Genomic DNA, 22,261 nt, shown 5'->3' on the forward strand with positions numbered 1-22,261 from the left:
ATGCAACATGTTGCCCTGACACGTAATTTACACATCCGTCCGCCCACAGACACCCACGGACATTTCACATCCGATGTGTTTTCAATCTGTCTAACCGTAAACTATATGCAAGCACATGGGCTCACGTGAGAAAAAAAAATCGTGCATCAGGGTTTTAGTGTGGTTTTGCAGCCACAACTGAGGCAGGTGGTGACAGAATAAGAGTCACAACTGAGGCAGGTGGTGACAGAGTAAGAGTCCCAACTGAGGCAGGTGGTGACAAAATAAGAGTCCCAACTGAGGCAGGTGGTGACAGAGTAAGAGTCCCAACTGAGGCAGGTGGTGACAGAGTAAGAGTCACAACTGAGGCAGGTGGTGACCGAATAAGAGTCCCAACTGAGGCAGGTGGTGACAGAGTAAGAGTCCCAACTGAGGCAGGTGCTGACAGAGTAAGAGTCCCAACTGAGGCAGGTGGTGACAGAGTAAGAGTCACAACTCAGGCAGGTGGTGACAGAGTAAGAGTCCCAACTGAGGCAGGTGCTGACAGAGTAAGAGTCCCAACTGAGGCAGGTGGTGACAGAGTAAGAGTCCCAACTGAGGCAGGTGGTGACAGAGTAAGAGTCACAACTGAGGCAGGTGGTGACCGAATAAGAGTCCCAACTGAGGCAGGTGGTGACAGAGTAAGAGTCCCAACTGAGGCAGGTGGTGACAGAATAAGAGTCCCAACTGAGGCAGGTGCTGACAGAGTAAGAGTCCCAACTGAGGCAGGTGGTGACAGAGTAAGAGTCACAACTGAGGCAGGTGGTGACCGAATAAGACTCCCAACTGAGGCAGGTGGTGACAGAATAAGAGTCCCAACTGAGGCAGGTGCTGACAGAGTAAGAGTCCCAACTGAGGCAGGTGGTGACAGAGTAAGAGTCACAACTGAGGCAGGTGGTGACCGAATAAGACTCCCAACTGAGGCAGGTGGTGACAGAATAAGAGTCCCAACTGAGGCAGGTGGTGACAGAGTAAGACTCCCAACTGAGGCAGGTGGTGACAGAGTAAGAGTCCCAACTGAGGCAGGTGGTGACAGAGTAAGAGTCACAACTGAGGCAGGTGGTGACCGAATAAGACTCCCAACTGAGGCAGGTGGTGACAGAATAAGAGTCCCAACTGAGGCAGGTGCTGACAGAGTAAGAGTCCCAACTGAGGCAGGTGGTGACCGAATAAGAGTCCCAACTGAGGCAGGTGGTGACAGAGTAAGAGTCCCAACTGAGGCAGGTGCTGACAGAGTAAGAGTCCAAACTGAGGCAGGTGGTGACCGAATAAGAGTCACAACTGAGGCAGGTGGTGACAGAGTAAGAGTCACAACTGAGGCAGGTGGTGACAGAGTAAGAGTCCCAACTGAGGCAGGTGGTGACAGAGTAAGAGTCCCAACTGAGGCAGGTGGTGACAGAGTAAGAGTCCCAACTGAGGCAGGTGGTGACAGAGTAAGAGTCCCAACTGAGGCAGGTGGTGACAGAGTAAGAGTCCCAACTGAGGCAGGTGGTGAAAGAGTAAGAGTCACAACTGAGGCAGGTGGTGACAGAGTAAGAATCCCAACTGAGGCAGGTGGTGACAGAGTAAGAGTCACAACTGAGGCAGGTGGTGACAGAGTAAGAGTCCCAACTGAGGCAGGTGGTGACAGAGTAAGAGTCACAACTGAGGCAGGTGGTGACCGAATAAGACTCCCAACTGAGGCAGGTGGTGACAGAATAAGAGTCCCAACTGAGGCAGGTGCTGACAGAGTAAGAGTCCCAACTGAGGCAGGTGGTGACCGAATAAGAGTCCCAACTGAGGCAGGTGGTGACAGAGTAAGAGTCCCAACTGAGGCAGGTGCTGACAGAGTAAGAGTCCAAACTGAGGCAGGTGGTGACCGAATAAGAGTCACAACTGAGGCAGGTGGTGACAGAGTAAGAGTCACAACTGAGGCAGGTGGTGACAGAGTAAGAGTCCCAACTGAGGCAGGTGGTGACAGAGTAAGAGTCCCAACTGAGGCAGGTGGTGACAGAGTAAGAGTCCCAACTGAGGCAGGTGGTGACAGAGTAAGAGTCCCAACTGAGGCAGGTGGTGACAGAGTAAGAGTCCCAACTGAGGCAGGTGGTGAAAGAGTAAGAGTCACAACTGAGGCAGGTGGTGACAGAGTAAGAATCCCAACTGAGGCAGGTGGTGACAGAGTAAGAGTCACAACTGAGGCAGGTGGTGACAGAGTAAGAGTCCCAACTGAGGCAGGTGGTGACAGAGTAAGAGTCCCAACTGAGGCAGGTGCTGACAGAGTAAGAGTCCCAACTGAGGCAGGTGGTGACAGAGTAAGAGTCCCAACTGAGGCAGGTGGTGACAGAGTAAGAGTCCCAACTGAGGCAGGTGCTGACAGAATAAGAGTCACAGTGGAGCGGTGTGTAAGCCAAAGTTCATGAATCCCGCAGGGCTAATGTTGACAATGTGGAAATTGCGTGTATTGATTTGGTTTATTGACATGCTAATTCTGGTGTGATGTTTGTGTGTGTGTGTGTGTGTGTGTGTGTGTGTGTGTGTTTATACCTTTCTAGAGATGTCAAGCCAGACAACATCCTGTTGGATGAACAAGGTAAGAGTATCTAAGCCAATTTGTTTGTGTGTGTGTGTGTGTGTGTGTGTGTGTGGGTGGGTGCACTAGCCTGGTGTCAAATGATATTTATAAGTAATTTTTAACTTGTGTTTGGAACCACGATAAATGGAGTTTTACTCATTGGTGATACGGTCTAAGTGTCCGGGATCACTGAAATAAAATAAGGCTAGAAAAGAAACCCACACACACATTAGGCTCTTCTTATTTATTCATAACAGCAAACGCTGAAAAATGCCTAACGTTTGGGCTTAAGCATTCATTGTTTGCCCCTAATGTTTATTATAAGTTCCCGAGTAGCAGCATCACTGGGATTGGGAAGCATCCTGTGTTTTGGTTAGGAAAGTAATCAGTTACATAGAAATACTCCAAATTCACTTGCAGATACATTCTTGTAGCTGCTATAAAACTTGGGCACTCCTTGATTCACAACCCAAACAATGAGACATTAATTGCGCAAGCTTTTTGATCCGGGGCGTCCGGATGGCGTAGCGGTCTATTCCGTTGCCTACCAGCACGGGGAGCGCTGGTTCGAATCCCCGCGTTGCCTCCGGCTTGATCGGGCGTCCCTACAGACACAATTGCCCATGTCTGCGGGTGGAAAGCCGGATGTGGGTATGTGTTCAGGTTGCTGCACTAGCGCCTCCTCTGGTATCATGCGCGCTACGTCCCCCTGGTGAAACTCCTCAATGTCAGGTGAAAAGAAGCTGCTGGCGACTCCACATGTATCGGAGGAGGCATGCAGTAGTCTGCAGCCCTCCCCAGATCGGCAGAGGGGGTGGAGCAGCGACCTGGACAGCTCGGAAGAGTGGGGCAATTGGCCGGATACAATTGGGGGGGGCAGGAGAAACACCCCACCACCCCCAAAAAAGAAACTTTTTGATCCCAGGTTGATGTGTTGGTGTGTTTTTCATGTCTGAGGAGTTTCTGTTGGAAACCAGGACAGGGAACGAGAAAGCACTGACCACCTCAGTAACTGGTGCGAGGTGACAGACAGAGAGCAGCACGATGGCAGGCTGCTAATGACTCAGTCAGAGGTTCAGCCTGTCAGAATTACATGTAAACAACTGGACAACCCAGACAGAGATGTCACATCCTGCTGTCGGATGTCTTTTAGCCTGATCTGTCGACATTTGGAAATTTGTCCCCCACAGATTTTTCTTCTTCTTCTGGTGAACCAATGGTTTTGTAAGTTGAGTAAATGCATGCAAGCGTCAATATATTTATATATATATATTTCTAATTCTTTGCCAGGTCACGCCCATCTGACAGACTTCAACATTGCAACAATAATCAAGGATGGAGAGAGAGCCACGGCCTTAGCTGGAACCAAGCCCTATATGGGTAATCTAACCTCATTTACTTTAGCTTTTAACACGTTTAACTGCACTAATTTTACAAAACATCTGAGCTACCTGACAGCAGTGGGGATGTACCACATTGCATTGCGTTATCCACCTGTATTTAGAAGCTGTGAATCTATTTTTTTTTCTTTTTCATGAAACGATGGATGTGAGATTATATCTGTTGTTGTCATCACGTAGCAGAAGTAATCAAAGTACACAGAAAATCAATAATAATGGAGACCTGCTATGTGTAGTTTCCTGTATCATTCCGGTATGAAATTATTCATGGTTTTCAAACCAGTCCCGAGAGGCTGACTGCACTGCTGTTTTTCTATTCTACAAGGTCGATAATTACATTTACCTGTTGCCATGTCTAGAAACTTGTTGTGTCCAAAATCATATACGACGCACTACATACTACACGTGTACTATTGTCCAGCATGCTTTTCGTACTGATTGTTAATAAAAAGTATGATGACTTTTCAGACATACTATGTCATCATAGAGCCACGCCGATTCCTCTCAGCCTTTTGATCTGTTGATGGCAGCTGACTCTGGGCTCTTAACCATACTTGTCCTTCTTGATCTGAGTGCAGCCTTTGACACCATCTCACATAACATCCTCCTTAGAAAGATTGGCTTCTATCGGAATAACTGGCAACCCCCCCCCCCCGACTGGTTTAGATCTTATATCTCTGGCCGCATTCAGTTTGTCCAACTTAAAAATTTGAGATCACAGTCATTTCCTGTTAATATCGGTGTTCCCCAGGGCTCTGTATTGGGACCCCTCCTATTTATTATTTACCTATTACCTCTTGGCCACATTTTCAGGAAATTTGGCGTTCAATTTCACTGCTATGCAGATGACAGCTCTATCTATCCACCAAGCCTACCTCCACTCTTCCATCCACTTCCCTTTCTGACTGCTTACAAGGAATTAAATCTTGGTTTTTCATACCACGTCCTCAAACTTAATAATAATAAAACCAAGGACCTCCCAGTAGGTACTAAATCTGCTCTGGTGAAACCTGATAGTTTTTCTCTGACTATTGACAATTCTATAGTTCCTCCATCTCCTCAGGTTCAGAGTCTGGGTGTCATCTTGGACAGCACATTATCTTTTGAAGCTGACATTAACAATGTTACTCACTCTGCATACTTCCATCTACACAATATTAACCGTCTTCGCCCATCACTTACACCTAACAGCACCGCCATATTCATTCACACCCTGGTTACATCCCGTATTGACTACTGCAATGCTATCCTCTTTGGTCTTCCCCTCAAGTGTCTTCATAAGTTTCAATTGGTGGGGTGCCCAGATAGCGTAGCAGTCTATTTTGTTGTCAACAAACATGGGGAGCCCGGTTCGAATCCCCGTGTTGTCTCCGACTAGGTCGGGAAGCTGGATGTGGGTATGTGTGCTGGTCACTGCAGTAGCGCCTCCTGTGGTCGGTCGGGGCGCCTGTTCAGGGGGGAGGGAGACCTGGGGGGAATAGCGTGATCCTCCCATGCGCTACGTCCCCCTGGCGAAACTCCTCACTGTCAGGTGAAAAGAAGTGGCTGGCGATTCCACATGTATCGGAGGAGGCATGTGGTAGTCTGCAGCTCTCCCCGGATCAGCAGAGGGGGTGGAGCAGCGACCGGGACTGCTCAGAAGAGTGGGGTAATTGGCCGGTTACAATTGGGGAGAAAAAGGGGGGAGAAACAAAAAAGCGAGAGCAGCTTGTAGCAAGTCGCCATAGTATGGCGATTAAAGCATTAAAACGTTGATCAAATCTATTAGAGAATGAGACCTTGTTAAAGCCTGTAAATAACTCTGGGAAACAAGAACCTTGGGCTCCAAAGTTTAAATCTGCACGCAAGCCATGACAGTCGAAATCACAAGAAATCACATCTTTAACGTACTCTTACAGGTCCTGTATGGAGTAAAACTGCTTTATTCTTGTGCTTTGGAAAGTAGATCAATACTCTATGTAAACAGTGTGAAATTGCAAAGTGCTGTTGAAAAGTGCTGTTGGACATTTACTGGAGAGAAGAAAATATTTTTGTCTGTTGAACTATACAAAGAGCATAACTGACTAAGTCCTATTTTGTGAAACAGAACTTTCCTTTTTCTTTCTGTTCCCCAGCCCTCTACAGAATTCCGAGGGGAACATAGTTACCCTCAAAAAGCTGGGCCATGGGGCATTTAATAAAGGCCTTTTTGCGTCTGTCACTGAAAGAAATGAATCCTTCACAGATCTTTTTACGATCCACAAAGTCCAGTTTAGCCTTATGACACGAAGCCACACGGTTCAGTCGACCCTGTCCCATCGTAGGCCAGGCTAGCAGGCTTCAATGGGCAGGCAACGTTGCCTTAAGATCAAGCAACACCTCTGAAAGTAAACTAGTGCTCACAACTTACTTGTTTTTCAGACTTCTAGAGAAAAAATGTCCTCCTCCTCCTCCTCCTCCTCCTCCTCCTTTTCCCTTCTGGCTCCTCCGTGGTTATCAACCTGCTTGCGTGTGCACAGCGCCCGAGGAGAGGAAGAGATACTGTGCCGTTGCTGACTGAGATCACAACACTGTGTTTGCGTGGGTGTGTGTGTGTGTTGAGGGGGGTATAATCAAGTTTGCCACAGAAGATTCAGTGGTTGTATGAGTTCATAATTCATATTCACATTTGGGAACAAAACAAAACAAAGACCCAACATTGAAGAAAAAAGACCTGCCCCTGTCTGACTTGGAGGCATTCTTGCATCTATTAATGATTTTATAGAGGTTTTTCAAAATAAAAGTCCTATGCTTTTTCATGTTTTTATTGGGGGGGGGCATAACCACATGTTCTAAATACTGAGGGGGATGTATCCCCCGCATCCTCCCTGAAATCTACGCCTATCTACAAATGTATACCGTTGTGGTGACCAGCAGCTTTCTTTTTTAAATGTAGGGGTAATATCGCAACATTAGTTAATATTATAGTTTCGCCAGCCTAGTGTCCAGCATTTGCACACTACCCCAATTCTCTACAGATAGCAGGACATCCAGGTATATTTCACATACTATGGTTTCAGGTGTACTCAAAAGTCTCGCATACTATTTTGGCACACTTCATAGTACGCTGGTATGTGATTTCGGATGCGGCTGGAATACAGTAACCAGCACAACAGGTAAATGCAATTAGCCACCTTGCAGAACCGAAACCCAGCAGCACGGTGGGTCCCTGTAGACCGGTATGACTGCCACTGTAAGAGATTCAGCAGGTTTACAGTAAGCGGCTCTAAAGGTTTTGCTGGATTTGACCCCCTAACACTGTGTGCCCTCAGCCCCGGAAATCTTCCAATCCTTTGTGAGCGGAGGGACGGGCTACGCCTTTGAGGTGGACTGGTGGTCGCTGGGGGTGACCGTCTTCGAAGTGCTGCGAGGATGGGTAAAGCATGACGGGAACACGACTTCTTTTTTTTTAAACGGTTTATAAAAATAAGAAAATGATGCTGCGTTGTTTTTTCTATAGGCCAACCCTTCCACTGTCTCACAATCTCCCCGTTTCTCGCCCTCCTTTCTCTATTTTCTCTCTCTTCACGACGCCCCTTTCTCCTTCCGCTTTCTACGCTTTCCCCTGTTCCTCCTCTTGAATTCTACCTGTTCCCCATTTGATCCTCCCTTCTTCCTCTCTCCGTCTGAACTCCATCCGCCCCAGAGGCCCTATGACATCCATGCCAGTAACTCGGTGGAGTCCCTAATGCAGCTCTTCAGTACAGTCAGCGTCCAGTACAGCCCGGCCTGGCCCAAGGATCTGGTTTCTCTGCTGAGGAAGGTGAGCCACACCAGCCGCAGGGTGCTCGGGGTTGATTCCTTCTGAAATCAGTCAGATCAGTAACGGAAAACCCCTGCAACATTGGAAATCTGCAGAGAGCCACGGCGATAGAGGAGGTCTTTTATCTTGATCTGTCGAGAACATCTCAAGAATAAAACTGGATTTTTATTTTATTTATTTATCTTTTTTAGTTTGCATTTACGTTTTGGTTTGAGTTAATTGAAAGCGAAACCACCCCGACTGTGCTAATTGGACACAGATGGAGCAACGGGGGACAGGGGAGTCGAGAGAGAGAGAGAGAGAGAGAGAGAGAGAGAGAGAGAGAGAGAGAGAGAGAGAGAGAGAGAGAGAGAGAGAGAGAGAGAGAGAGAGAGAGAGAGAGAGACATCATGAGGTGTGATGTGGGATGCAGAATGTGGTAAAGGTGGACTGAAGGCATAGAAACAGTGAAAGCAAGATGATGCAGAAAATAACCAATGAAGTCTGAGCGATGGAGGTCGAGAAAGAGAGGGCAAGAGAGAGAGGTGTGCGTGTGTGCGTGTGTGTGTGTGTGTGTGCGTGCGTGCGTGCGTGTGCGTGTGCGTGCTCCATTTCCGCGAGTGGCTGTTCCGGACGGACTGCATCGGTCTCTTCCGCTCTGCTGCTGATCAATTACAATGTCTGGACTCCGACTGAGCCTGACCTAAGAAGCTCTGCTGGAGGGAGATGAATCAGCCTCCCACAAAAAAAACCACAAAAAAAAATTATAATAATAAAACAAAATGGGGTCGTGTTAATAGGACAAGTAGCCTCAGCTTTATCATCAAAGGAAGTTGAGTAAGTTCATCTGGATACAATGTTTATTTATTTATTCATTTAGTTTTCAAATTTTCCCCTTTTTCCTCCCTAATTGTATCTGGCCAATTACCCCCGCTCTTTTTTCTTTTTGAGCCGTCCCGGTCGCTGCTCCACCCCCTCTCTGCCGATCCGGGGGGGGCGCCCCAACCGACCAGAGGAGGCGCTAGTGCAACGACAAATACCTACATCCGACCCCCCCCCCCCCCCCCGCAGATACGGCCGCGTTATTATGGATCCCACTGCTTTTCTGGGCAAGACACGCCGGATTCTAGGAAGACCCGCCCCTGCTCTATCTCTGATTGGCTAACCCTATCCCTAACCCCACCCTAACCGTAACCAACCTAACCAACGGAGGGGACGAGTACTAGCCAATCAGAGGCAGAGTTCGCGGAAAACGGGTACGAGTACTGGCCAATCAGAGACAGAGTGCCCAGAAAAGCAGTGGGTTTCACAGTAACGCGATACGGCCAGTTGTGTCTGAAGGAATGCCCGACCAAGGCGGAAGTAACATGGGGATTCGAACCGCCGACCCCCCGTGTTGGTAGGCAATGAAATAGACCGCTACGCTACCCGGGCACCCAGATACAGTGTTTATTGAGAAGTGATTCATCACTCATCTGAGTGACCTCGTCAGTCTAACCTGACTGCAGGTGTCCCCACCCTTATAAACAATACTGTTGCATAACGACCGAAACCAACGGTTGGTTTCATATCACCGTGAGCATTAACTAGAGTTACAGTGGCCAAGTGCACTCTTCACAGAGGACTGGGGAATAGCCATGTATGCTAACCATGTGCCATGGAGAGCTGTATGCCGGTTTTCATTGCAACCTGGCGTGGAGTCTGGCTGGAATGAAAACCTGCATACACATGGCTTTCCATGGCACATGGTTAGCCACCCCTGATCTATGTGAAACGACCATCCATGAACTGAGGGTGGGGGGTGGGGGGACAAGAGTACATCTGTCGCCATTTTACAATGTTGTGATTGCAACTATTCCCGAATCCTCCGTGAGTAGTACACATGGCATCGTAACTCTAGCTAATGCTCCCAATATGTGTTTATGCATGCTCAATAAGCCAGGTAAGAAAATCACAGAAAGTCGAATCAGTTCATCAGGACACAACGGTTTATTGAGAGAAACTTTTCATCCCTCATCTAAGTGACCTCTTCAGTCTCCACTGACTGCAGGTATCCCCCCCCCCTTATAAACCATACAGTGGCATAACAACCGAAACCAACGATCAGTTTCATATGCAGATGTGAGGAATAGGGAGGAACGCTGGTTTGAACGGGGTGTCAAAGAGGCCATCTATGGGGCGGTCCAGTGACTCACCTGCTGGAGAATATGCTGCATGTGGCTGCGTCCTTACTGCAGTGGCCTGGATTCGAATCTGGCCCAGGCCCTTTGCTGCATGTCACCCCCCTCTCTCCCCAGCCTTCCTTTTTTTTCTTCTTCTTCTTCTTGCCTCTCCCCTGTCTCTCTGCACTATCGCTATCAAATAAAGGTGGAAAATGCAACAACAACAAAAAAAAAAATCTTAAAAAAATGAGGCCATTTATGTGACGAGGAAGCGACCATCCCTGAACCGAGGGGGGCTAAGAGTACGTCTGTCACCAGCTTACAATGCTGTGATTGCAACTATCCCCCAATCCTCTGTGAACAGTACACATGGCCATTGTAACGCTAGTTAATGATCACCCCCCATATTTGCATATGAAACTGGTCGTTGGTGTCGGTCGTCATGCCGCTGTATTGTTTGTAAGGGTGGGGATACCTGCAGTCAGGTGAGACTGAGGAGGTCACTGAGATGAGGGATGAAACGTAGTATCTGTCAATAAACGTTGTGTCCAGATGAACTGAGTCAACTTTCTTTCTTTGATTTTCTTACCTGGATTATTGAGCATGCATCAAGTCATCTCCTGGACCTGTGTACACCAAGTTGCTCCGTGGCAGAAAACAAAACATGCCCGTATCAGCTACAGTTTCTAGTTCATCCTTCTTTTTTTCCCTCCCTGGACAAATGATGACAATCATTTATCCCTTTTAAAGGACATGTAGGTCAGGTGACTCGGCCATACTAAATTGCCCCTAGGTATGAATGTGTGTGTGTGTGTGTGTGTGTGTGTGTGTGTGTGTGTGTGTGTGTGTGTGATGGCCTGGCGGCCTGTCCAGAGTGTCTCCCCGCCTGCCGCCCAATGACTGCTGGGATAGACTCCAGCGTTCCTGCGACCCTGAGAGCAGGATAAGCGGTTCGGGTAATGGATGGATGGATTGATGACCTGGTTGCTCATTTGACTGATGAAGAGTGCCTCCTGTTGGTGGAATAAAGGACTTGGCTTTGCCTTATTTTCTTCCATAGTGCAGGAGAGGCTCTTTTATGCAAGCGGACACCGTCGACTTAAACTTTCCAAGAACGGCCTGGATGTAAAGTCAGCAAGTTAAAGTCAAAAGGATGTTAATGGAATTCAATTTCTGGATCCATTTTCCACTCATGTCTGCAGTGATACTGGTCATGTCACCCGGTCCAGAACAATCTGCACTATTTCTGCTCCACTTTGCAGAGGTTAGTTTTCCTCCCAGAGAAAGGAGAACAGAGAAAAGATGTTGTGAAGGAGATATCACTGCATGGAAGGTAACGCCAACTTAAGTGATCATATTTGTGTGTGTGTGTGTGTGTGTGTGTGTGTGTGTGTGTGTGTGTGTGTGTGTGTGTGTGTGTCCAGCTATTGACAGTGAACCCAGCGCATCGTTTTTCCAGCCTGTCTCACATGCAGACATCTCCCTACCTCGCTGACATCAACTGGGATGCGGTGTATGAAAAAAAAATGGAAGCCGGATTTGTCCCCAACGTAAGTATGAATTCAGACATCAACACACACACACACACACGCACTTTCAATTATGCATGTAAATGCAACATGTTTAATCATAGACACTTTCTCAAGCACTGGACCAGTGTAGCCACAGCTGGAGATCGAAGCTGGCTTTCCTCTAGATTGCGTCATAGAAGGGCGCCCTTTTTGAAATCAAGAGGAAGGTCTCTCCAGCAACATCCCTCGCTTCAGAAGATCCTATAGAACAACAAAATGGCTAGAGGAGCCGTCACTTCACAGCAAGAAGGTCCTGGGTTCGAACCCCGGGGTAGTCCAGCCTTGGGGGTCGTCCCGGGTCGTCCTCTGTGTGGAGTTTGCATGTTCTCCCCGCGTCTGCGTGGGTTTCCTCCGGGTGCTCCGGTTTCCTCCCACAGTCCGAAGACCTGTAGGTCAGGTGAATCGGCCATACTAAGTTGTCCCTAGGTGTGAATGTGTGCGTGTGTGTGTATGCGTTGGCCCTGTGATGGCCTGGCTGTCTGTCCAGAGTGTCTCCCCCCCTACCGCCCAATGACTGCTGGGATAGGCTCCAGCATCCCCGTGACCCTGAGAGCAGGATAAGCGGTTTGGATAATGGATGAATGAATGAATGAGCTTTCTCAAGATTCACTTTATACCTCAATTGAGAGTGCAAAGAATATAATGTGAAAACCTTTTAAATGGCTCTCATTGTGTGTGTGCCTGCATTCAGATCTGGCCGTCTGTATACATCGCCTGCATGCATTCCTGTGTGTATGCAAGTGTACTCGTGCTTCTCAGTAGGTAAAAGTCAATGCGTACCTGCGCTGTGTGGCTGTGTACCACCGCTGATTTGTGAGAAGGGATTTGACGGACCCTGCATCCCTGTTGGATTATCTTGGTTGTTGTAACAGAAAGGTCGCCTCCACTGCGACCCCACGTTTGAGCTGGAGGAGATGATCCTGGAGTCGCGTCCGCTCCACAAGAAGAAGAAGAGGCTGGCCAAGAACAGGTCCCGAGACAACAGCAAGGATTCGCAGTCGGTGAGTGACGCCGCTCTTCTCATTCTCCACTAGATAAGGTGGTCCGAGGTCAGGGACACTGTGATCCGAGGACACGGAGTTCAAAGAAGGTTGAATCAGTTCACCTGGATACAATGTTTACTGACGGAACGTTCCGTTCTGACGGAACGTTCCGTCAGTAAACATTGTATCCAGGTGAACTGATTCAACCTTCTTTGATTTCCTTACCTGGATTACTGAGCCTGCATCAAGACACGAGGACGGGGAGGTTGACTGCTGTTGCGTCTGCAGCTCCCACCGTAACTGCCGAGATGCAATTTAGCAAGGCACTGGGGCCGGAATCATGGAGATGCTCCCCTATCTACAGCTGACCTTGCACCTCTCTGACCAGAAATGATTTCGTTTCGTGTGGGTGGTGACGTGCGAGTATATCTAGACAGGAACAGGTAGAAGTCCAAATCCGTAATGTGATGGACTTGACCATCTGGCGAGGTGGGTAAATGCCAGAAAGGCCGCCCGACCATGAGCCGCCGAGGCCGCTCAGAATGGATTATTACAATGACCCTAAAATTTTTTTTTTAAAAAGCAAGGAAAGAAGGAAAAAGAAAACATGAATAATTCTGTCCTCCATGAGTTTTATGCAACATATCTTACTTGACGGCGGCTCAAAACATTTAAGTTGGCTCTAAGTAGTGTGGCTGTACAGGCTCTTTTCATGTGTTTTGGGGAAACTGTAGAGGGGCTGAATGTCCAGCCTGTTTGTGCTAAATGTGCCTTTAATGTGCCAGTGGAGTGTGCCGTGTCGTAGCCCGTTCAGCGCTCTGCCAGTCTGAGATTGTGTTCATTGTTGTTGGCATGAAAGTCAGTGATTATTTGGTGTGTGTCGGTTGCCGACTGTGTTCCGCGTACCAGATTTCTGCACTCCAGTCAGTCTGTGTGGATTTTATTTCAAGCTTTTCATGTTAACGAAGTGGGTCGAAGGGGCATGCGGGTAGCGTAGCAGTTTATTCAATGTCTACCACCACAGGGATCACCGGTTCGAATCCCCGTGTCACCTCCGGCTTGGTCGGGCGTCCCTACAGACACAGTTGGCCGTGTCTAACGGGTGGGAAGCCGGATGTGGGTATGTGTCCTGGTCGCTGCACTAGCGCCTCTCTGGTCGGATGGGGTCACCTGTTCAGGGGGGAGGAAGAACTGGGGGGAATAGCGTGATCCTCCCATGCGCTATGTCCCCCTGGTGAAACTCCTCACTGTCAGGTGAAAAGAAGCGGCTGGCGACTCCACATGTATCGGAGGAGGTGTGTGGTAGTCTGCAGCCCTCCTGGATCAGCAGAGGGGGTGGAGCAGTGACCAGGATGGCTCGGAATAGTGGGGTAATTGGGCGGATACAATTGGGGAGAAACGGGGGGGGGGGTTAAAAAAGAAACACAAAGTGGGGTCGTTGATTGGTTCGGAAACAGGGCCGGTGTTGTGTCGCAAACACCAGGACCGTTGTTTGATCCCAGTCCATCGCTGGTCATAAAGGTATTGGTAATGTAGTCTGCAAACTGCAAACTGAAAGAGTATATAATAACTCAGTCTTGCGGTTTACTTCATGTGAAGCCCGTTGCCTTTGAAAGGGTGGAACAGTGCTGCAGCAGTGCTCAGATTTTAAGTGGAAATCGTGGTTAAATTAATAAAGACCGCTGGGATAGGTGCCGCAAGGATGAAAGGGGAGCTGTTCATTTAGGAAGCTGAGATGGACTCCATCACACATCACAATCAGATGAACGGTTTCCTTCTGTTTGAAGGAAAACAGCATTTTTTTATTATTATTATTGTTTGTGCAGTGGAGTGGAAGTGCTTTTTATAAATTTAAAAATGCTCTTACCTCCTTTTTTTTCTTGCAAATTAATTGTCTTTATTAACATAAGGAAACAGCAAACTGACTGGGCAGAGGTCCTGGATGTGCATCTGGGCAAATTATTTCTAGCTAGCTGCACGGGGACTCCTGAGACGGTCTTCCCGGGGAAACGCGGGTCACAGACACACATGGTGGGCAGAAATGTACTGTGCTCTGCTAGCTAAAGTTTAAATACTTTTAGATCACTGGTGAATGAAGTCGAAACATGTACTTTAGTTTCGTTTGCCTGCAACGCACTGCAGCGGTGAAGGGTAGACAGAGAGGGTGGCAAAATTACAAGCAAGTCTACAAGGCCTGCCTACCCAGAGGGAAGTGTCCAGATTTGTTCTAGCTGTACTTTTTACATCATGAAGTCAGATCTCCGTATCGCTCCTGCCCTTATGAACCATTTACCCCACTGTCACCAAGTGTTTGATTTTCCCCTCTGTGTCATTTACTGTTGTGTCTTCACAACACAACTGTTCACAACTGTTGTGTCTTCCTTTTCTGTGCAATGACACTCAAATAGGTTATGACAGAAAGAGGTTTTAGCTAAAGGCACATGCATCTCTGGGGAACTGTGGACTAATCAAATAATTTTTTGGGGGAGGGATATTTTCCCCCTTTTTCTCCCCAATTGTACCCGGCCAATTACCCCTACTCTTCCGAGCCATCCCGGTCGCTGTTCCACCTCCCTCTGCCGATCCGAGGAGGGCTGCAGACCACCACATGCCTCCTCCGATACATGTGGGGTTTCCAGCCGCTTCTTTTCACCTGACAGTGAGGAGTTTTGCCAGGAGGACGTAGCACGTGGGAGGATCACGCCATTCCCCCCAGTTCCCCCTCCCCTCCCCCCTGAACAAGCGCCCCCAACCAACCAGAGGAGGTGCTAATGCAGCGACCAGGACATGTACCCACATTCGGCTTCCCAGCCAATTGTGTCTGTAGGGACGCCCGACCAAGCCGGAGGTAACACGGGGTTTCAAACTGGCAATCCCCATGTTGGTAGGCAGTGGAACAGACCACCATGCCACCCAGACGCCCCTTGGGAGAAATATATTTGATTTAATATATTGTATTTAAATGACACAATCAAGTCCTCAGTCTCCCTCATTGTGTGCTGTACTGAAAGCAAGCCATTGTCTCTTTTCAAGGCTTCCTTGTCAGAGCCACATTACGTGGTTTTGCTGAGGCCTTATTTACCAAGGATGGGCTTTATGTATTTATGGGGAGCTGCCTGTCGTCAGCCAGTTGTGACATCAGTGTCATTAACGTCAGCCTTGTGCATCTGTCATGTGCTATCAGCACTGTGTGCCTGCAGCATGCATCTCTAACAATAGCTGGCCTTAAAGGCAGGAGACTGAGTGTCCACACACACACGCACACGCGCACAACTGCGCGTGCACAATGCATGTGTACGTGCCGGCGTGTGCGTTCATGTGCGTTCATATTGGGTTGTTACCGAGATTATTAAGTTATGAAGCCCTCAGCGCTGCTGTCTTGGCCCCATGAGCTTTGGGAAATACGAGCTTCTATTTCTGTCTCGGGCCAAACATCCGATTGTAGGGGAGCGCACAAACATTTAATGACTTGTTACTCAAGCAGAGCGCCCAAGGAAGAAAGAAATTAATGGGCAGAAGAAAGCTAAGTACTTGTTACGACTGCAAACAGATTGAGGTTAACTGAACCGTTTCTGATCCATAGTTCTTGGTGACGATGGGGATAGTTGTACTGAAGGTTGATGATGATGCCGATGCCATGTCAGACAAGCCTAATGATATTGTGGATGATGAAGAGGGCAGCAAGGTTGTTGTTTTTGCTGCTTGGTGATAACGATAGAGATGATGATTTGCATTTTGCATAGTTAGTGGAGTACATGAGAACAATAAATATAACATTAACTACGTTGTGTGTCCATGCCCTGCAGGAGAATGACTACCTACAGGAGTGCCTTGAAGTGGTGCAGCAAGAGTTCATGATCTTCAACCGTGAGAAGTAAGGAACCACAACTAAACTGTCGACAAAACAGAACTGGAGGCAATGTTCCCTCTGTAGTCATTCAAAAGTGTGATTGTGCAGCACCGCGCAGCGAGAAACTTCTGAGCATGACTAAAGCAGATGTGCCAGTGAAGCTGCTCTGAGCAGTTTTTCACTGATATCTCAGTCCCAATTTAATTTGGAAGCCAGAATATGACCGACGTAACAAATGAGCCGCTCAGCAAGAAGATAAAATATTGCTGTATAATGACACCCAATGTTTGTCTCTGGGTTGGATTCTCCGAAATCTGACTTGTTGATCTACGGCATACAGATGGGCTACATGGCTACAATTAAAGATACATTACCACATCGCTGTATATCTTGCAAATAGCTGTTTTTCCGAAACACCACTACATCTATCACCCTCTCTTCAACACAAATAAATAAGCTAACCAAGGGCGAATGTAGATCTTTGCGAAATTTAGTCGTTCTTCTGTGAAACACTACCACTTTTGTCCACAAGGGTGCACAAAGAAGAAAAAAAAATCCAGAACTCCTGGTAACGGCTTTAAAGTTACAGTCTTCTAGGGTGGATGTTTTTTTTTTTTTTTTTGCACTGATATTCACTCGTCCTTCAACCGCAGTCGAGCATTGCTTGTCGTTTGCTGATAGTAAACCGAGGTCGCAACTCCTTCAGAATCCAATTTCTGTCTGGGTTGGTCCCATAGCCTTTACCCCTCCCAGGGCGTCTACAAGGCAGTAGTTTGTTTTGTTATTTACCCCATAACTGAGGTTATCTTGACTCAGTTACGAGGACATGTCCACGTTCAAGTGGGCTACAGTAATTGGTCTACGGGGGGGGGGTGCTCCTCTGCAGGTTTTCTGTTGGGGTTTGACTCGCCCTTAGCCTTTGGTTAAATAGCCTATCCCACAAGGCAGCCAGGGGCCAGTTATTTTCTAGGATGCAGGCGATTCACCCATAGCCAGAGCCCCGTTAGTGATAACAGACTGAACCATGTGAAGGTGGAGTTGACTTGCCTGGGAGAAGCTTTGTGTTGTGCTAGACATGTGTGTTTTTGACACACAGTCCAGCTCAGACCAATGTAGTGTAGTTATATTCACTAATTTCCATCTAAAATCAAAGATTCAGCAACTGTTACATCAGCATCTTCTCCATTATCACAAAAAAAACCCCAAAAATTTGCAGATGAGTTTTAGCTATTGCTATTTGTGCCACAAGTTGGTTAAGGTCTACGAAAAGCGTGTTTTGTTGTATCGCCTGAAAACCTTCAACCTAACTTCTCCAAATTCCCCACTACCTGCTTTCTGCTTCCACATTTGGCTGTTTCGCTTAATATGTAAAACGTTGTGCACCATATCATTTGTGATGGGAAAGGCCAACCCAGTGGGAATTATTAAAAGGAGTACTGTATTTCCCTGACTACAAGTCGCACTGGAGTATAAGTCGCACTCTGCAAAAAAAATGTGTTGTTCTCATCTCATCTCATGTCATCATCAGCTGCTCCGCTGGGGTTGGATCGCGGTGGCAGCAAGATTAAGTAGGGCACTCCAGACGTCCCTCTCCCCAGCAACACCCTCCAGCTCCTCCTGGGGGATCCCAAGGTGTTTCCAGGCCAGATTGGACATGTGGTCCCTCCAGCAAGTTCTGGGTTTACCCCAGGGTCTCCCCCCAGTTGGACATGCCTGGAAAACCTCCGAAGGAAGGCACCCAGGAGGCATCCTAATCAGATGCCCGAACCACCTCAACTGGCTCCTTTTGACGCGAAGGAGCAGCGGCTCTACTCTGAGCTCCCTCCGGATATCCGAGCTCCTCACCCTATCTCTAAGGCTGAGCCCAGACACCCTATGGAGGAAATTCATTTCAGCCGCTTGTGTCTGTGATCTCACCCTTTCGGTCACCACCCAAAGCTCATGACCATAGGTGAGGGTTGGAACGAAGATTGACTGGTAAATTGAGAGCTTTGCCTTCCGGCTCAGCTCCCGCTTCACCACAACGGTCCGGTACAACGTCCGCATTACTGCTGATGCTGCACCAATCCGCCTGTCATTCTCCCGCTCCGTCCTACCCTCACTCATGAACAAGACCCCGAGATACTTGAACTCCTTCACTTGAGGCAACAACTCATCCCCAACCCGAAGGGAGCAATCCACCATTTTCCGGTAGAGAACCATGGCCTCAGACTTGGAGGCGCTGACTCTCATCCCGGCCATTTCACACTCAGCTGCAAACCGCCCCAGTGCTGTTGCGAGTAAAATAACATGTACATCGCTTTGGTGTATGAGTCGCATTTATATGGTGGTACGGTATTTTCAACTGATTCACAAAATTAAACAGTGACATTTGGTAGTCTTAGTTGAAATGCATGAAATTATATTATATAAGTCGCTTTGGAATATAAGTCGCAGGACCAGCTAGACGAGTAAAAAACAGTGACTTATAGTCCAGGAAATAGTGCAGTAACTACAAAAGGATTTATGATTTGTATATTCATGGATTAGTTATTTTGTTAAAAATGCCAGCAATAGAAAATATCAAAAAGGACATTCATTTGCAATCTTCAGGATTGTAACTCAAACAACACTTAATTATTTAAGCTTTGCCTTTAAAAAGGAATGAATAAATAAATAAATGAAAACAATAACTAGATTATAATTAATAAAATAATGGAAAAACAATTCTCCGCAATGATGAATTATCTTCAGTAAGCATAATTTGGATCAAAACATGGATGCAAATGGAACTCAATGTGAAATGACTCCCTAAGCACTGCTGCTTTATAAAAGCAGATATGAATTACTTATAAAGAGTGAAGCGTATAATTTTTCTTTCAGCTACAGTTTAAGAAAAGATAGTCACTTATCTACTCCACAGCACATAGTTGATGGAAATGTTAAATAATTGGAATTGGTTTGATCTTAATGATATCTCCGTTTCTGAGTTGACTGCTTTAATGTCATTCCAAGCTCTTCACATAACTGCTTTTCCTCGTGGCCTTTGCCGTGACATTCATCTCCCTCCCCTTTATGGAATTACCTGGTTTTGAAAATCCTAGACGGAAATGATGAAACTGTCAGTTAGCCCTGACTGTTCAATGGGCCGATATTGTGAGTTAAATGTTTTGTGTATTTCCATAGAATATACAGTCATCACCAGTAAAAACTGAGACCCATCTATTATGGAGGATGAGCTTATAGTGCCACCTGAAGGGAGGGAATATTAGCCCAGCACCATTCTGAATTATTAACTCATTCATTATTGAACAGTGTCTGCCACTGCAGCAGTATTATATGAAACCTGTTCTGTATGCTGAATGTGAGATTTGATCCTGTTGCTGTGATTAATGGCAATCTAGCTCTATTTATAAAGATGGGGCACAGTCTCTGCAATTATGCACAGCACTGATATGTAGACGAGGCTCAGATCTTCTCATTAAACCCAGCCAGTTGGTGTTTCTCTTTGTGCATATCTTGTTCTTGCTGGGGTTTTTTTCTTCTTCTGCTCATCTCAGGTTGAAAAAGCGACAGGAGGAGGGTCACCAGGAAGGTGGGGAGTGTGAGAGCAGCGAGGCAGGGGGAGACAACGCCAGCGGGGACGGGGACGGGGATGCCGAGGGCGGCGGCACCGACGATGACGACGGACCCGAGCAGGAGCCCGATCCCGAGCCCGAGCCTGAGTCCTCCTCCAAACTTAGCATGTGCGGTTCTGTCTGCTCCTCCCCAGGCAGCTGCTAGCACCACGGCTGCTGGCGGCGGCGGTCACAGCCTCTCCGGCTGCCGCTGTATCTGTGCCCTTGTCTGTGCCCTGTCTACAGATACTCTTCACCTCTCTCTCTCTCCTATGCAGCCAGGAGCAGAGAGAAACACAGCAGGGCAGCCCAAGCATCAACGCATAGCAGGACCCAAAATGGCTCCCTTATTTTCCCTCTTCTGTAGCATCCTCCTGGTAAGGCATGAATGAAGCTGTGAGCCTGCAGATTCCAGAGCGGCCCTGCCACCCTTGCCTGCCCTAGAGCAAGCCCTTACTTCTATGCAAAGTATGGTATAGCATGATACTAATGTATGACCCAAGGTGTTGTTCACTGGCAGAGCGCTTCAGGAGCATGATGACATCCTGAGCAATCAGGCTCTATGGTTTCAGGGTGTTGGTCTTCGTGGAGAAGCCTTCCTTCCCAGCCTCCACGTTTCAAACTTTGATGGGGATTATTGAATTATTTAGTAAACTAAGTCACTCCTATTTTCTCTTGTACTATAGCTTGTGTATTCAGCTCTCGCCTTGTCTCTGTGTACCCCAAGTCTGAATAACTGTCAACCCCAATGGCCGTTTTTGATTTCTCCTTGGAATGCTTTTCTCTAATTTCAGCAGCAACGCAAGTAGTCATGGTCATAATGGTCTACCAAGAACGCAATGCCTGCTTCATTTTTTTTTCTTCTTTTTCTGGAGGACAAACACCACCTCCAGACAGGAAGAGGGCGGATAGCTCTCCATCAGACGCTCCTAGTCATAAGGTACAAGGAGGCTTTGTGACTCTAGTGAATCACTCTACCGATACTGACGTTGAACCCATGGCTGCATTACACATCAGTATACAATCCGAGCAAAATAAGAACTGCTTGTCTCTGGCCTTGTGGTGGTTGGCAAGATGTAGTGTTTTAGCCCTGCTCTGCACTCTCGCTCTCCGAGAAGTCCATCGGAAACACCATCGCCGGGAGTCATTCATTGACAGCATATTGCCGAGGACTCCAAAACAGATCCTCCAAGAGGAGAGCTCCGTGTGCATCTTGACATCATGACTTATCATTAGAATTTGATGAGAACTTCTCTTTAAGTGCTTGTTTATTGTGGAGAACATTTCCTAATGGGAATTGTTGTGGGGCTATGTCGAAGTGTGTAGCTGTGCTCTCTTGGTCCTTCAAGTTGTGTAGATGAACCAGTCCCGTCGATGTAGTTGTTATTGTGGTACATTTAAGGTGGCGCCATTAATCTCAGCAGAGAACCCTGGGGACATGTAGCAAAGTCCATCTTTAAACCTAAAGGCCTAGAAAAATGAAAACCATGTAAATAGCATAGATAATTAAAAAAAATATATATATACATTAATTGACCACAGTTTTATGTGGGACTGTGTACTTATCAACAAGTGAGCACATGGAAGAAATTCTATGAAGCCAAACCTTCATATTGCCTCGTTCCAGTCTTCTTTCCAAGTGTGCAGGCACATCTTGTGGGCAAAATATGCCAAAGCTTTTCTACCATTTGCATAACCATTTCTAAAGGACTTTGAGCATGTGAATGTGTCTTTTCCCCCAGTGCAACACAAATCCTTCTGTTTTTGTTCCTTCTGCAAATGAAAGTACTTCATTTATACAATCATTTATACAGTAAAAACCATATTGTGATTATGTATAGAGTTAAAACGGATATTTTGTTGAGTAACCTCGAGATTATTTGATTAGATTAAGGAGCTTCTCGTGGAGGATTTTAAAGTGAAAAACTTCAAGTCTACCAAACAATGTTGTAAACGGATAAGTGCATTGCTAACGTTAGTCTCTGATCCTGCGCATTTTTTGCATGTACTTTAACAATATAAGGCTGTTTTTGCAGGGGTCTAGAGCTCTGGCCTGTCCGGCTGAGTCGTGCATGCACAAGCTTCGGTATTGGCATACCATGTTGGTCACCTAATAACTGACACGGGCCTTGGCCAGTCAGAATAAAGCCTTGGCCTGCATTTATTGTACTCGGTCAGCGTATTTAGGGAAGAACATGTACAACGGCACAAAGCATATAATCCCAGTGTTTATTGGATAGCATGGTATTTTTAGACGATATGCAGTACCGATGTACTGGCACCCTGTCAATTGCCTTTATGCTTTGTTCAAGCATACAGGCTTGTACCCTGGCTGGGGAGATGGATTTGTAGGTCAGTAATTGTGAGTGA

The 22,261-nt window shown here is 47.1% G+C and overlaps 1 protein-coding gene across 1 annotated transcript in view; it reads left to right on the forward strand.

The window, feature by feature from the left end:
• LOC130122990 (serine/threonine-protein kinase 32C-like) overlaps positions 1–20,591 on the forward strand; it is a 98,340-nt gene extending 77,749 nt beyond the window's left edge. The window contains 8 exon segments of the mRNA XM_056292092.1: positions 2,550–2,587; positions 3,860–3,949; positions 7,260–7,363; positions 7,634–7,750; positions 11,316–11,441; positions 12,335–12,463; positions 16,252–16,319; positions 19,835–20,591. Coding sequence (XP_056148067.1) covers positions 2,550–2,587; positions 3,860–3,949; positions 7,260–7,363; positions 7,634–7,750; positions 11,316–11,441; positions 12,335–12,463; positions 16,252–16,319; positions 19,835–20,057 — 895 coding nt within the window. The 3' untranslated portion in view covers positions 20,058–20,591.
• The last annotated feature ends 1,670 nt before the right edge of the window (positions 20,592–22,261 follow it).

This window comes from Lampris incognitus, chromosome 13 (assembly GCF_029633865.1).
Source record: "Lampris incognitus isolate fLamInc1 chromosome 13, fLamInc1.hap2, whole genome shotgun sequence".
In the NCBI taxonomy this organism is placed as follows: domain Eukaryota; kingdom Metazoa; phylum Chordata; class Actinopteri; order Lampriformes; family Lampridae; genus Lampris; species Lampris incognitus.